Source organism: Mastigoproctus giganteus, chromosome 9 (assembly GCF_048544385.1).
Source record: "Mastigoproctus giganteus isolate SK-2022 chromosome 9, ASM4854438v1, whole genome shotgun sequence".
NCBI lineage: Eukaryota > Metazoa > Arthropoda > Arachnida > Uropygi > Thelyphonidae > Mastigoproctus > Mastigoproctus giganteus.
Window position 1 is genome coordinate 155,674,255 of NC_143583.1, and position 14,442 is coordinate 155,688,696.

The following is a 14,442-nucleotide window of genomic DNA, read 5'->3' on the forward strand; positions in this document are numbered from 1 at the left end:
CCCTCTCTACATCATACATCAGTATTTAAATACAGTATTTAATCCTTATGAATTTATAAAAACACGAGAATGGTTTTTTAAAGAGCAGTCAGTAACTTTTCAGAGGTAACCAGGTGTGACATAAATCACAAAAATAGTTATTTAGACACTGCTAATTTGTTGAAAAATTATTAATGTCTCGGAATTATTTCAGAATAATTTGCAGCATGATGAAGCAGAATAGGGCCATGTTCAGTGAAATGGCAGTCATAGCTACCATTGTTTATTCATTTATATAATGCATATCAAAATTATTGAAATGAAGGTTTGACTGATTTTACCATATTCAGTAAGAGCACAATAAAGCCAGTTGTTCCTGTCCACAATGCCATTTATAGAATTTATTAGATTTAAGTTTTATTTTTCATGTGGAATCAGTGTCATTTCTTTTATTATCAAATTCATTTATTCTCGTTCTAATCAGCAATTGTTGAATTTTAAGTATATTGTTTTTTTGAAGATATCTGTATTGCCTGTGATTCATCTTTAGTGGAGATAGTAGTACCACATCCTTTAATTGAGGGAGGTCTCTGCAAAGAATGTAAAGATGACATTGTAGAAACAATGTTTGCATATGGAGATGATGGATCTAATGTATGTATTTATTCTCCTTTTTAACTTGAAATCTTTTTTTAGAAAATACTAAATGACATTTTTATACTACAATTCTTTGTTCTCTTTTTTTTTTTTTATGAAACTCTAAAAACTAAAGGTATTAAAGCCTATTGTACTTAATACTGTGCATGGTTTGAGAAGACAGAAGATACTTGTTATAGTTAAATTTTGGTAGATTGTAATTTTTGGAAAATACATATGAATGAATGGAAGTGATAAATGAGGAAGAGAAACAGTTAGTTCTGTGAAAGTGCATTGGACAGTGAATGGATATTGACTGGTAAAGCACATGTTAGGAATGGTTTGGAAGAGAGTGATAGAATTCTAGGTGTTCCAGTTCCAATTCAGAAGAACAGTAGTGCCCATAAAAATATCTATAGAAAATGCATGCGTCAGAAACTGAACTTCTATGAGACAAAGAGTGGAGAGACTTTGTAAGGGATGGTTTATTAATTAACCTGACTGTCCTCTTTTGAATAGGATCAAGGAGTTTAAGAGAGGTTTTTTGAGGCCCTTCCTTAGATGTCAGAACAGTATTCCATATTTGGATGGATTTGGGGTTTGTACAGAGTATATAGCTTTTTAGAAGAAATGTAATTCTGAGAGTGAAAAAGAACTCCCCCCCCTCCTTTTTTATGAAGAGGAATCAATATTTGCAATGTGCTTATGCCAAGGGAAATTATAAGTCAAGTAATCTCCAGTAGAGATATGTGATCTTGTCTGAAAATGTATCATTGAAGATGAGCACAGCAACAGTAGACTCTTTTCTGGAAGAAATAAGACAAGCAGTAGACTGCTTTTTTTGTAAGAAATAATCACTCAGTTTTAGTTGGACCAAAGTTAAGAGTTTTCACTCCATTGGAGAATTACCAGAAGATAGGAATTGCTGGTAATATTTGAGAAATTGAAGCTGTTTGTGGTATGGTTTCGAAAAATATAGGTGGAAAGTAGTGTGCTGTCATGATCAGAACTATGAATAGGATTTACATTAAAAGGTAAACAGTAGGAGAAAGAACTGAATCTTGGGGGCACCAACAATATTAGTTGGTATCTTCCAACTATCATTCCCTACAGTGAATGGTCAGACAGAAGACAGAATACATAATTGCAAAAGATGGATGGCATTCCATAAGATGAGAGCCTTGTCAGATCTTTATGCCAAGCACAATCAAAGCTTTGGAAATGTCATCAGAAACGACATTGACATTATTTATGTTGGCTTCAGTAAAGCTTCTGATGTGGTTCCCTATGAAAGGCTGTTATATAAACTGGAGCAAATTGGGATTAATGGCAAGGTCCATCACTGCATCAACAGCTGGCGAAAAAGATAAGAGACAGAGATTAGTCATAAATGGACATACCTCAAAGTATGCCAGTATAGCAAGTGGAGTTCCTCTGGGGCCATTTCTGTTTCTTATTGTCCTTAATAACATTGATGAGGAATTGAATGAGAAGTTGTCAACATTTGCTGATGAATTAAAGGAAGGGCAGTTAATGAACCAAGTAATTTTGCTTCAAAATGACTTAGATTGGTTGCACTTATGATTTGAAAAATGAAAACTGAAATCTAATGCTTCTGAATGTAAGATTTTGCACCTAGGGAACAGAAATCCAGAAGTTAATTAAAAGCTGAGGGATTCAGGATAAAAAAGACTTAAGGGTTACAATTCAGTTAGACATGAAATTTTCCATCATGGTTTCCTTTCTATCATCTATACAACCTTCATAAATAGGGAAAATGATGTCATTGTCCTTTTATATAATATAATTATGAAACCACATTTAGAATAATGTGTTCAAGTCGTGATGCTGCACATGAAGAAAAACCACGTTTCTAAAATCGGAAGAAGGACAATAAGATTGGTAACGAGTTTTAAGAGGACTGAAAAGTTTGGTAACTAGTCATCTTGGTGATGGAAGCTGATAGAGGTATATAAGGTCCTGAATGGATCAATAAAATGAAAGGGGGAATCAGCAAAATGATTATATTTTCACTGGTAGAAGAGAAAAGAATCATGGGGGTGGGAGACACAAATACAAAATTTTGAGCAGTAATAGAATTCTGGATCTCATGAAGTTTACTTTTGGGCATCATATTCTAGATACAGTGGTACCTTGGTTTGCGAGCATAATTCGTTCTGGAAATGTGCTCGTAATCCAAAGCACTCGTATATCAAAGCGAATTTTCCCACAAGAAATCATGGAAACCCAGATGATTTGTTCCAAAACTCAAAAATATTCATATACTATAAAAATGATTAATACAAAATACATACATACCTTTTCATATTTTTAATATTTAAATTTAATATACATAAAGCAATCGAATTTATGGTAGGACGACTTTCACTGTCACTAACGGAATCACTGCTATCTGTTGACTCTTTCTTTTTGTGCGAATTTAACAAGGAACCTCTCCAATGATACTTGCTTTTGCCTCCTCTTGAGGATTTCACGGAAATATGACATTGCATTGTCATCGCTCGTACTATTACAAAACGAGGAGGCACGCTTGATACACATAAACAAAGCTGCGCGCGTGTAGCAACTGAATAAACAACACCGTAAAGGCAGAGATACACTATTAACACTTCACATTTTACTAAAGCACATTTCTAGGGGTTACTACCATAAAACAATAAAAACAATTTCCAGTTGTGTTTCTGCTAGTGGAATCTGTTATAAACTGGTAGTAAACTCGATCTAATTGCATTTGCGATTATACCGATAGCTGGAATTGTGTTGGTTTTTATGTTATTATGGTGAAATGTGTTTCCCCTTCACTGATATAAAAACCATAAAAAAAAATACATTTTCAGAATCTTCTCTTCATTCATATCGTGTTGTGTTCGATTGGGGTGATTCTGCGTTCGACTGCCATTTCTTGTAAACACAAAGGCGAATCGTGCATAAGCGAATTCGGTTTGTGTTATATAAATCGTGTATGATCGAATTCGTGTAGTGTAAACACGTGTTTTACGAGGACTGACTGTACTCGTATTGCAAGACCTCGCTCGTTTATCAGGTTAAAATTTATTAAAAATTTTTGCTCGTCTTGCAAAACACATGTAGACCAAGTTACTCGCAATCCAAGGTACCACTGTAATTGGAATAAGTTGTCTGTCACTCTGGTCAAGGTGCATAGTTTAATGTTTAATTCGATAACCACTTGGGGTCAGGAGGTATGAATGAAAAAAAAAAAAAAAATGTTTTTTTTTTTTTTTTTTTTTTTGACTGATGTAGGAAAAAGTGGACTTCCTTGAATCATTTTATATTGTAATACTAAAAGCTAATATATTTATTGTAATTCACCAAGTTCTATATGGATCTATGTGGTACTTGACATCCTGCTGGAACACTGATGTAGTATGGACTATTGTTATTATTTGTTACCATGTAACATTAAGTTTATCTTAGCACACTCCCGGTATTTTCAAATTAGTTTTTTACATGACAACAAAATCCATGAACTGTGAAAAACACTTACGAATGATTTAATTGCTCATGTTTGTGAGCCAATCGGGAGTGATCAACATTGAATTGTCCATGAAATTTGCAAGTGAAATTGGTATTTCTTATGGGACATGTCAACAAATTTTACTACATGAGTTGGCGATGTAATTCATTTCAGCCAAGTTAGTGCCTCACATCCTCACTAATGTTCACAGAAAGTGGCAAGAACTTGCCACACTCTGTGAACATTAGTGAAGATGCCTGGATCTTTATCAACGTCCTGCTGATGGCTCACAATTTTTTTTTTTTTCATTATTATTGATGACGAATTGTAGGTGTTTGGCTACGACTCAGAAACAATGTCTCAGTCCTCTCTGTGGAAGACCCTTTTCTCCAAGCCCCAAAAATGCAACACTGTTTCAATCAAATATGCAGGGTGTGCTTATCATACTTTCTTGACTTGCAGGGCATTGCTCATTATAAATTTGGCCCAAATGATTAAACAGTGAACCGGTAATACTACTAAACAGTTAGCCGACCGGGCTAGCCAGGTGGGTAAAGTCCCTGCCTGGCAACCCAAAGGTAAAAGTGTAAAGTGTGTTCGTGTCAAACGGCACCAGGGGTTTCCCCCATCTCCGCGTGGTTTTCTTTGTGGGTGTAACAGATCACTGTTAAGGCCAGAGATTTAAAAGTGTATGGGATTTGGAAGTATTGTGTTGTGTATCGTTGTTCCTCTGGCCATTTAGCCGCTAGATGGCTAGACCCCTGCAGGGGCCCAACGTTGCCCACACTCAGCCCCGTGGAGGCAGACCAGGTACACCTAGCATAATTATTTACTCTGGCAGGCCCTGCCACCTAATTTCCTGAGATTTCAGTGGCTAGGACCCAAAAAAAAAAAAAATAAAATAAATAAATAAAAATAATAATAATAACGCGATTTTAAGGGGTGGTTCGCTAATGAGGTTAAGTTTCGGAATTGATGCACGATTTGGCTGTTATAATTTGGAAGTTTAAGTTTTTGTCGTGTGGGGCGTACACTGTGATGTATAGAGAGAGAGAGAGTGGGGGGAAAGACAGAAGTATGAGGCCAATAGGGTAGACGACCCCAGATATCAGTGTGGCATGCCCATGCCGCACCAGGAGAAGTAAACGGGGGGGGGACGGTCCCGGCCCCTCCCACCGCCAGGATATGGAGAGAAAGTGGGCCAGACTAGGTGTCCAACCCAGATCGCCAAAAGGCGAGGCAACAGCATAGCTGCGGTCACAGTCATGGTTTTTGGATGTTCAGTTCAGTGTCACTTCAGGTAGGTCACAGTCTTGGTTCAGTCTCACTTGTCTCGTGTTCATCTTATGGGATCAGGAAGAGGAGTGATGACTCTGGTCAGTTTGTAGTACTGCTTTGATGTCAATTCAGGTAGTCATATTCGTTGAGAGCATCAGTCCTGGCCATTTGCACCAGGTCATGAATGGAGAGTTATTTTTGTTGGTAATTTCTTCTGATCGGTTGTAGTCATGCGGTATGTTCACGCTGTAGTCTTGAATGTCTCCTCCTTGGTTAGTTTCAATGGAGTTCTTCTATTCAGATGTTTCCATACTGTTGCGGATAGCGATTTCTGTTCTCCTTCTGTTAAAGATGTCCTGGGCGTAGCGGCTGAACGCGGTGTACTCGTCTTCCGAATCCAGGAGGTGATGCTCATTGTCTTTTGGTACAAACTTTATACTGGTGATGAGTACTGATCTTTGTTCCTCATAGCATTCACATTTGTGCATGATATGTTGCCACGTCTCCATATTGCCACAGGTGCAAGTTGGGTCCTCGGTCAGTCCGAATGCATTCAGTTTTGCATTAAAGGGCCCATGGCCCGTCAGGAGGAAGGTGGTGTTCAGTCCTGGGTAGAACCATTTGGGAGCTTTTGGATAGGTCTTGTCTACGTAGGGTATAAATTTCCGTGTGACTTCACCCTTGGTCGTCTTTTGCCATCTCCTCTGCCAAGTTTCTTTCAGGTGGTCCATGATTTTCTGTTTTTCCATTCGGTGGTTGTTTGTAGGGTCCAGTGTAAAAGTGTCAAACGTGGTTGGTGTTCCCTTTGCCAGGTAGTACATCAACCCACATCTCGCCACCTCCAGGTCCAGAGGGAGAGTTCCCGCCAGGACCTGCAGCGCACAGGTACTCACCGTGTTACACGCCCTGGTGATGGTGAGGAGTATTTTTCGCTGTATTGTATCGAGGATTCTTTTATTTACTGCAGTTCTTGCTTTGACGTACCATATTGGGGCTCCATAAGTAATTGCTGGGACGAAAATTGCTTTATAGTAGAGGGATAATGTTCTTTTGTTTAGTCCCCAGTCTCTGCGTGTTACTCTGACTACTAGTGCTGCATATTTTCTCAGCTTCTCCTTCAGATATAAAAGGTGTTGTTTAAAGGACAGGTTGGAATCTAGGATAATGCCTAGGTATTTCATCTGTTTTGCAAGTTTGATTGTGCTTCCCCTTACTTTTATCTGGGGCGGCCGTCTGATGTTGAGTGTTCCTCTCAGTAGAATTGAGTTCGTTTTGGTCGGGGAAATCTCCAGTGTATGCAGGTTTGCCCAGTCCTGGAGCACTTGCAGTGCATGGTTTGCACAGGCTTCTAACTGTGATCTAGAGCTCGCTGCCACCGTTAGAACGAGATCATCCGCGAAAGCTTGTGCGTTGACATCACCCAAGTCGAGTGCCAGGAATTCATCAAAAACAATGTTCCACAGGAGCGGCCCCAGGACAGATCCCTGCGGGCAGCCCCTGCGGACCGATCTTGTCAGGCTCCGGAACGGTGCCATTACCCTGATTTTTCTATCTGAGAGGTATTCAAACCCGCAACCCAAAGGTCGCGGGTTTGAATCCCACCTTGGGCTTGGATCAAAGTACTGCAAAAAACCTTGGGAGGTGCACTATGGCCCCAGAAGCCGATGCGCCAACAACTACCAAAAAAAAAAAAAAATTAAACAGTTCTGTAGTGGTAGTGCTATATTATTTGAAGAAAACTGCCAGAAAAGTGGGCTTCAATGAATTGGCACTTGCATCGTGACAGTGCCTCTGAACACGTGCCAATTTCTTGCTGAGTACTGTGGTTTTCATTGTCATGGTCTCTCAGCTACTGTACTCACTGGATTTATCTTCCTGTGATCTTTTTTGCTTAAAATCCCTTGAAAGGTCCAGATTTGAAACAAAACTTAGGAAATTATTCAGAATGCAACATAGGAACTACTAGTAATTTCAAAAGAAGCCTAGGAATGCCTCCAGAAATTGCAGAATCATTGTAATTGGTGCATATAGTGTAAAGGAGCCTACTTCTACTACAAGGAGACATCCAACTAGCTGGTAAGCATCATCATATCCCAAAATATTAGTTCATTACACCTCATATGCAATGAAAATTCTCGCTGTGGCAATATTCTGTGAGAGCATATCTCATCCTACTCAGAAAATACTGTTTGGTCATACAAATACAATCTTGGCATGAGCAAGTCACAAACAAGCTCTATCAGATAAAGCCTGTAATCCAATATTGGCAGTCTACTCTGCATAGGAATCGCAGAGAGGAAGTTGTTTTAGCTCGCCTCCGCATAGGACACAGTCATCTTACACATGCATTTCTGCTGAGGGCAGATGACTCCTATATGTGAGAACTGTGACACTTATTTAAGTATACGTCACATTTTAACCGAGTGTCCACGTTTTAGACACGAACATGATTTTTATTTTACTGCTTTAGTCATCTGGCTGAGCCTTATACACTCAGTCAGATTTTATCCGACAATGACAATGTGTCTGCTGTTTTTAGCTATTTAAAATCAGTAAACCTTTTTACTCGTATATAAAATTTAAATTGTATAAGGTGGCCATCATGGTCTAATTAATTAGGTCACTGATTGTTTTAACTTTTTATATATTTTCCTGGATTTGAAGGAAAGAAACAAGCTTCCACTTGTAAGTTTCGAAATTACTGAGTGAAGGTGGGCAGGGCAGTTGTCGACAGTCAACATGATTTTTCTGTTTTCTTTCGTCATCTTTAATTTAAAATCCACTGTTCAAAAATTTCACTTGTCATCCGAGATTTTTTGTTGTAGTCCGACTCTAATGATTTTACTCCTTTGAAACATCGAAGGTTGTTTACTTTTGCCTATTAAGAAAAGCTTCAGTTTTTCATTACCAGCCATATTTGCACCAACCAATAATTCTCTCCTTACTGTTTTTACCACCTAAACATTTATCACTTTTAAAAGGCAGCACCTTGTTTGACAAACATTTAAAAATTAGACCCGCTTCATCAACATTGAATATGCTTTTGGGCTTGTAGTCCTCCATAATTTTTTCAAAACTTTTTCTTTTCAATGGGTACAGTCTTCTTCGATTACAACTCCACTTTCACCAAAAATAACTTTTTCGAGTAAGCCATGGCACGGCGCCTCCATAGCCAGGTGGGTAGGAGCAGCAGTGCATAGCACATGCTTCTTGATTAGACCGGGGTTCGAGCCTGTGACCACCAAATACGGAGGATGCAGAAAGGTCAGGGAATGACCACCGTATATCCCCGGAGCATTAGCATTAGCATTAGTAGAGGCATTTGATGCAAGAAAGCAAGCTTATGCAGCATCAGCCAAAAAAAAAAAAAAAAACCCACTTCCACTTCACCCCTCTGTTCGTTCAAAATACCTGTCCAGCTGAGCCTTAAACTTATTTAGGCTATCAACCTCCACCACAAGGGATGGCAGTCTGTTCCACCAACCAACCACCCGCTGGCTAAAGGCAAATTTCCGCACGTCTATATGGCCTTAGTTGCAATATGGCCTTAGTTGCTAATGCTCCTAAAAACCAAATAACAAACAAACACAAACAAGCCATGGCACTTTTTAAATTTGTCCAACCAACCAGAACTGGCTTGGAATGTTTTATGCCTCAGAAAAGATGTATACTCCATAGTCTTTTCTTTTATTAATAGCCCCTGATATTGGCATGTTTTGGTCTCAATCAACTTCACCCACATAAAAACTGCTTCATCTACATTTTCATGCACACTTCTGACTGGATCCTGTTTCCTCAAACAGTTTGAGAATTGAAACACCATGTTTTTCAGAATGGTTGACACGCTACTGGCAGAGATACCAAATTTTAAAGCAATTTCTTTTTTTTTTTTAATGCCCTGATCTACTCTATTAAGCCCTTCACTTATTCCACTTCACTCAAGGATTTCCTCTTAGATGTAAGGTTACCTGCACAGCAACTAAAACAAAATTGATTTAGGGACCATTTGTACATACCACGTAAACAGACAGGCAAAATTAATGTAAATCTAGATGACTCATTTTTGATAAACAGATGAATTTCTGTAATAAAGGAAAATCACTCTCTCCTAATTCTCTAATAGGGTGCTTACAGTAGAAAACAGGTTGACCAGAGTGTCAAGAATATGCCTTTAATCTTTGCCAGTGGCTGTGGACATATAGATAGTGACTGACCAGCATGACTTCTTTGGTACAGTAGAGGTGGTTGTATAGGTGTATCGGGCACTACTAAATTATGGAATGTTTAGCTCTTAATTCGTGCTCTTAAGAATTAAACCCTTTATCTCTTAAAACCTAAATTCATTAATTTTTAATTCTTTTAGCTCTTAATCCATGCTTTCTAGAACATCAGCTCTTTCCATAAAGGCCAGAGGTGCATACAGTGCATACCCAGGTCTCTCGAAATCAGTTCGTTATATGGCAATTTTCTTCATTATATGGAAACTATTTTCAATTTACCGACCAAGAGTAAATCAAAAAAATTCGCTGAATAGAAAAATTTTGCTATATGGAAGTTCGTTAAAAAGAGGTCTGACTGTAATTTATTCCGCTGTTCACTTGATCTTGCCCATTCAAGTTCTCTAAAGCAATTAACTTCACATTATCAACAGAAATTACACTATTAGCATTAGCATTAGCATTAGTAGAGGCATATGATGCAAGAAAGCAAGCTTATTCAGCATCAGCCAAAAAAAAAAAAAAAAAAACCCCACTCCCATTTCACCCCTCTGTTCGTTCGAAATACCTGTCCAGTTGAGCTTTAAATTTGTTCAGGCTATCAACTTCAACAACAAGTGATGGAAGTCGGTTCCACCAACCAACCACCCGCTGGCCAAAGGCAAATTTCCGCACATCTATCCGACATCCGTCCTTCCTCAATTTGAATTTATGCCCTCTGAGGTGATTATTCTGAGCAAGATGAAGAATCCCATTGGCATTGAGCATGCTCAAACCATTCAAAGCCTTATACACCTCTATGCTGCTTTTCAATGGTCAAAATTTAACTTAGTATCATTGCACATTAGAGATGACACTGTGGCAACCATAAGTACTAGGACAATGTTAAGACAGTTATTAGTTTGCATTTAAAAGTTCATTTTCCATATGTGATGAAATTATATTAAAAATTTATTCTTTACTGTATTCTGATATGCTCTTACAAGTCAATTTTTCAAACAATCATTCAGAATCAAGTACCATTCATGGTTCACTGAATCATGTTACAACAAGTCATGGCTCATATTGTTGCAACAGTTATGTCTTGTATATGCATTGTTTTGGGGGGGGGGTCTAGATATCAATGTTATAATTCTTTTTTGTAGTGAAACTTCATCGAGCATATGAAAAGAAGGGTATCCCTGTATATCTAAAAACATGTACGTAAAAGTACATTATCATTGGATCTAAAAGAACTTATTATTGTGAAAAGTGCCACATTTCGTTATTATCAAAGAATTTCCCTTAATTTGTTATATTGTTATAAGTGAACTCTTTACTGTATTATGCTTATGATTTTGTTTCTTTTAGGCATATTGTGTGATTTGTGGTCAGGCTGGAGAGCTTCTTATCTGTGATAATTTTGATTGTAACAGGTAAGTAAACACATGTTTAATCTTAAAAAAAAATAAGCAGAAATATCATTGGCGATTTATTTCTTTCATATTATGAGTCCTTACCATGCAAGAATGTTATGGGGGAACAGAGTGAAGGCAAGTTATCATTGAGATTTAAATTAATGCTTAATTATAATTGTGTTACTAGATATAATTAAGTGAAATACAGTTCATTTCCATATCAGTAATATTTGTAGTTAATATGGTAGACTACGTTATAATACAAAAATATATTTTTATTACAACATGATGATCCCTCGTGGGTAGCACAGCTGGTATTAAATAAATAAATGATTAAATTTTCTGTTTATACTCCCGCACGACAACCAGGTCAGTAGAGTTTACAATAAATTGTCAATACAAATATTTATCGTATTTAGTAGTCACGAGCTTGAACTCCAGTCCACTCTCGCTCCTGACCACTCGACTACGTCAGGCTTTTAATTGTCATCCTCCCCACACTAAGTGAAAGAGACCTGAGTTTGAATGATCTGATGAATTTTTATGGGCTTTCTCACAACGTGGCTAAGTTAGTTGATCTCAGGCAAGAGTAGCATGCCCCCCCCCAGAAACTAGTGTTTTTCATCCAGCAAACACCATATCGACCACAGAACACACACACAATTTACAGATATATTATATATGGCACAATGTGGCCTAAGTTGCTGATGTGCCTAAAATTCTACATCAACTAATCAACAACGTAATGATTATTTAGAGATATCTTCAAAAACAATCCACCTCTTTATTCTGCATATTTAAATTTTCATATGGTAAATGGTTAAATTAAAAGAAAGAAGACTGATAAGTTAAAACCATTAAAATGCTACCTCCTTGAAGCATTTTAATGGTTCTTTTCATTGAGTGTGTTGAAACTTACCAACTGGCAACAGATAAAACTGAATAACTCAAGAATATTTTTAGTAACAATTTGCTTATCTTATCAATTAATGATAATGTGCTTATTCAAGAAATTTAATAAAATCATATCAATATTATAGTGAATCTGGCTTTAATCTTCTTTGTATATTTTTATTTTCAAAATGTTGCATTAATCTACTATGCATATTTTAAAATATGGTGTGTTCTGTTACAGTTGAGGAAGTAATAATTAACAGTTTGAAAAGGAACATTGATTTCTCCCTGCTTTAAGACCACTTTATAAAATTTGTTTCTGAAATCAGTTCCTCAAAATCTGCACACTGCGTCTACAAAAGAAAAGCCCTCTCTTCCATATTTCTATATAAAATTGGTTCTGGCCAGGGTTATCATATTATTTATATTGGGCCTGACACTGCCACTGCTCTAACTAGTTACATCACAACAGGAGTCTTTATAGTAAATAGTATTTATGTGTGTGGGTTATTTGCCTTCAATTTAATGGTGATTTTAGTCAAATTTAAGACGTGTTCTCTCATTTAAGGGAACACAAGTCTTCTGTACTTACAACAACAGTTATAGGTACCTACAAAATTAAATAATCATTGTGCACTAAAAGTCCATTGTTACAAGAATTACTTAGTATACTTGATAGTATGGTACAACTGTTGCAAAGGTATTCTTTATATACATAGAAAAATAGCAAACTAAGTTTTTAATAAATTTTACTTATAAAGTGCTAATATTTTTTAACACACACACACACACACACTCACACACACGGTGATTACTGAATTGCAACCACTCCATCTGTAATGGACTATGCCGCATAGCTTGATATAAAATGCCGAACAGCTTTGTACGCTAGAGCAGTGGTAATTTGCATCTGGTCATGCAAGTCAAAGTGATAAAGTAGCAGTTATGGGACATAATAAAGATATCATGGAGTTTCAAAAAGGCATGATTGTGGGAGTTCATGAATCTAGTGGTTCCATATCGGAAACAGCATGTCTTTTTGGTTGCTCACGACTCACTGTGGTCAAGATGTACAAAGAATGGTATCAAATGGGTCAAACCCCCTCCTGCCGACAGAACTGTAATGGATTACAATGCAAGGCAGCTGTTCATGGTGAGTGATGTGTGCAGCGCATCATATGATCTCAACGATAGGTCACTGTGCAACAGTTGACATTGCAATTCAATGTGGAGAATGCAGGAACAATATCCCAAATTATGATGTGCTAGACACCCAGACGTATGGGATTCCACAGCAGATGAACCAAGTGACACTCTCACCTCTCTGCCGATCGTCATCAATGGCGAATGCTGTGGTGTCAGCAACACGCTGGTTGGATGTTTGTTTGTTTGTTTGTTATTTGGTTTTTAGGAGCATTAGCAACTAAGGCCATATTGCTCCGGGATATGCGGTGGTCATTCCCTGACCTATCCGCATCCTCCGTATTTGGTTGTGACGGGCTCGAACCCCAGTCTAATCAAGATGCATGTGCTACGCACTGCTGCTCCTTCCCACCTGGCTACGGAGGCGCACGCTGGTTGGACGCCAGAGGATTGGAAACAGTGTGCTTGTTGGATGAGTCCAGATACCTAGTGCGACATGCTGTTGTATGCCTTCGTGTGTGTGTTGCAAGCAACGTGAGTCTTTGGATCCATCGTCCATGGTGCCCACTATCCAGGCAGGTGGCGGTTGTTGCTAAATATGGGGCATGTTTTGGTGGCAAGGACTAGGATCCCTAGTGTCTATGGACAAGTGTTTCACTGGTGAGGTCTACCAGCAACTCTAGGAAACCCTGTGCACCTGTCATGTTGCATTTTTTTCCTGTATAGAAATGGGATCCTCCAAGACAGCAGTTCCCAAACTGTTGAGATTGACAGATCCCCTTCAAAAATCAAAACATATTTTCAGACCCCTATATATATGCATATGTTTGTGTGTATATATATGCAGCACACTGGGTTTTCTAAAAATAAAATTCAAAATTTTATGTGTGAAACAACTCAACTTTATTCTTATTTTTATACAGATATATAATAATAACTTTATTTATCATTAATTTGCTATACATAGAACGAATGATTTGAAATATGTATACAATTTTGTATACTAATATGTATACTAATCGTATTGAAAATACGTAATGTTCTATAATGAAATTTGTTGCGATTCTATCAGCATATTTTTTAAGAAAATAAACACATATTACTTGATACCTTCTGAACATTTCACGGAGCCCTCCCGGAACTGGTCTACGGATGCCCAGGGGTCCGTGGACTCCAGTTTGGAAAATGCTGCTCCAAGACTATAATGCACCGTGTCATTGGGCCTGTGCTGTGCACAACAGTTCAAGGAACACAGTGAAAATATAACTCATCTTGATTGGCCTCCAAATTGGCCTGACCTCAATCCCATTGAACACCTGCAGGATGTTTTGAAATGGGGAAGCGAGTCATATGGACACACAACGTCATCTATTCTGGTACTGTGGAAAACCACAGTACCAGA

General features: G+C 37.9%; 1 protein-coding gene across 6 annotated transcripts in view; it reads left to right on the forward strand.

Moving 5' to 3' along the window:
• Positions 1-14,442, forward strand: part of LOC150080831 (DNA (cytosine-5)-methyltransferase 3A-like) — a 945,959-nt gene that overhangs the window by 504,701 nt on the left and 426,816 nt on the right. For all 6 annotated transcript variants that reach the window (XR_016547435.1, XM_090382019.1, XM_090382022.1 and 3 more), the window contains 2 exons: positions 500-633; positions 10,957-11,021. Coding sequence is in view for 5 of the 6 variants with exons in the window: in XM_090382019.1 (XP_090238145.1) it covers positions 500-633; positions 10,957-11,021 (199 nt within the window). In the remaining variant the exon portion in view is untranslated. The remainder of the gene's footprint in view (positions 1-499; positions 634-10,956; positions 11,022-14,442) is intronic.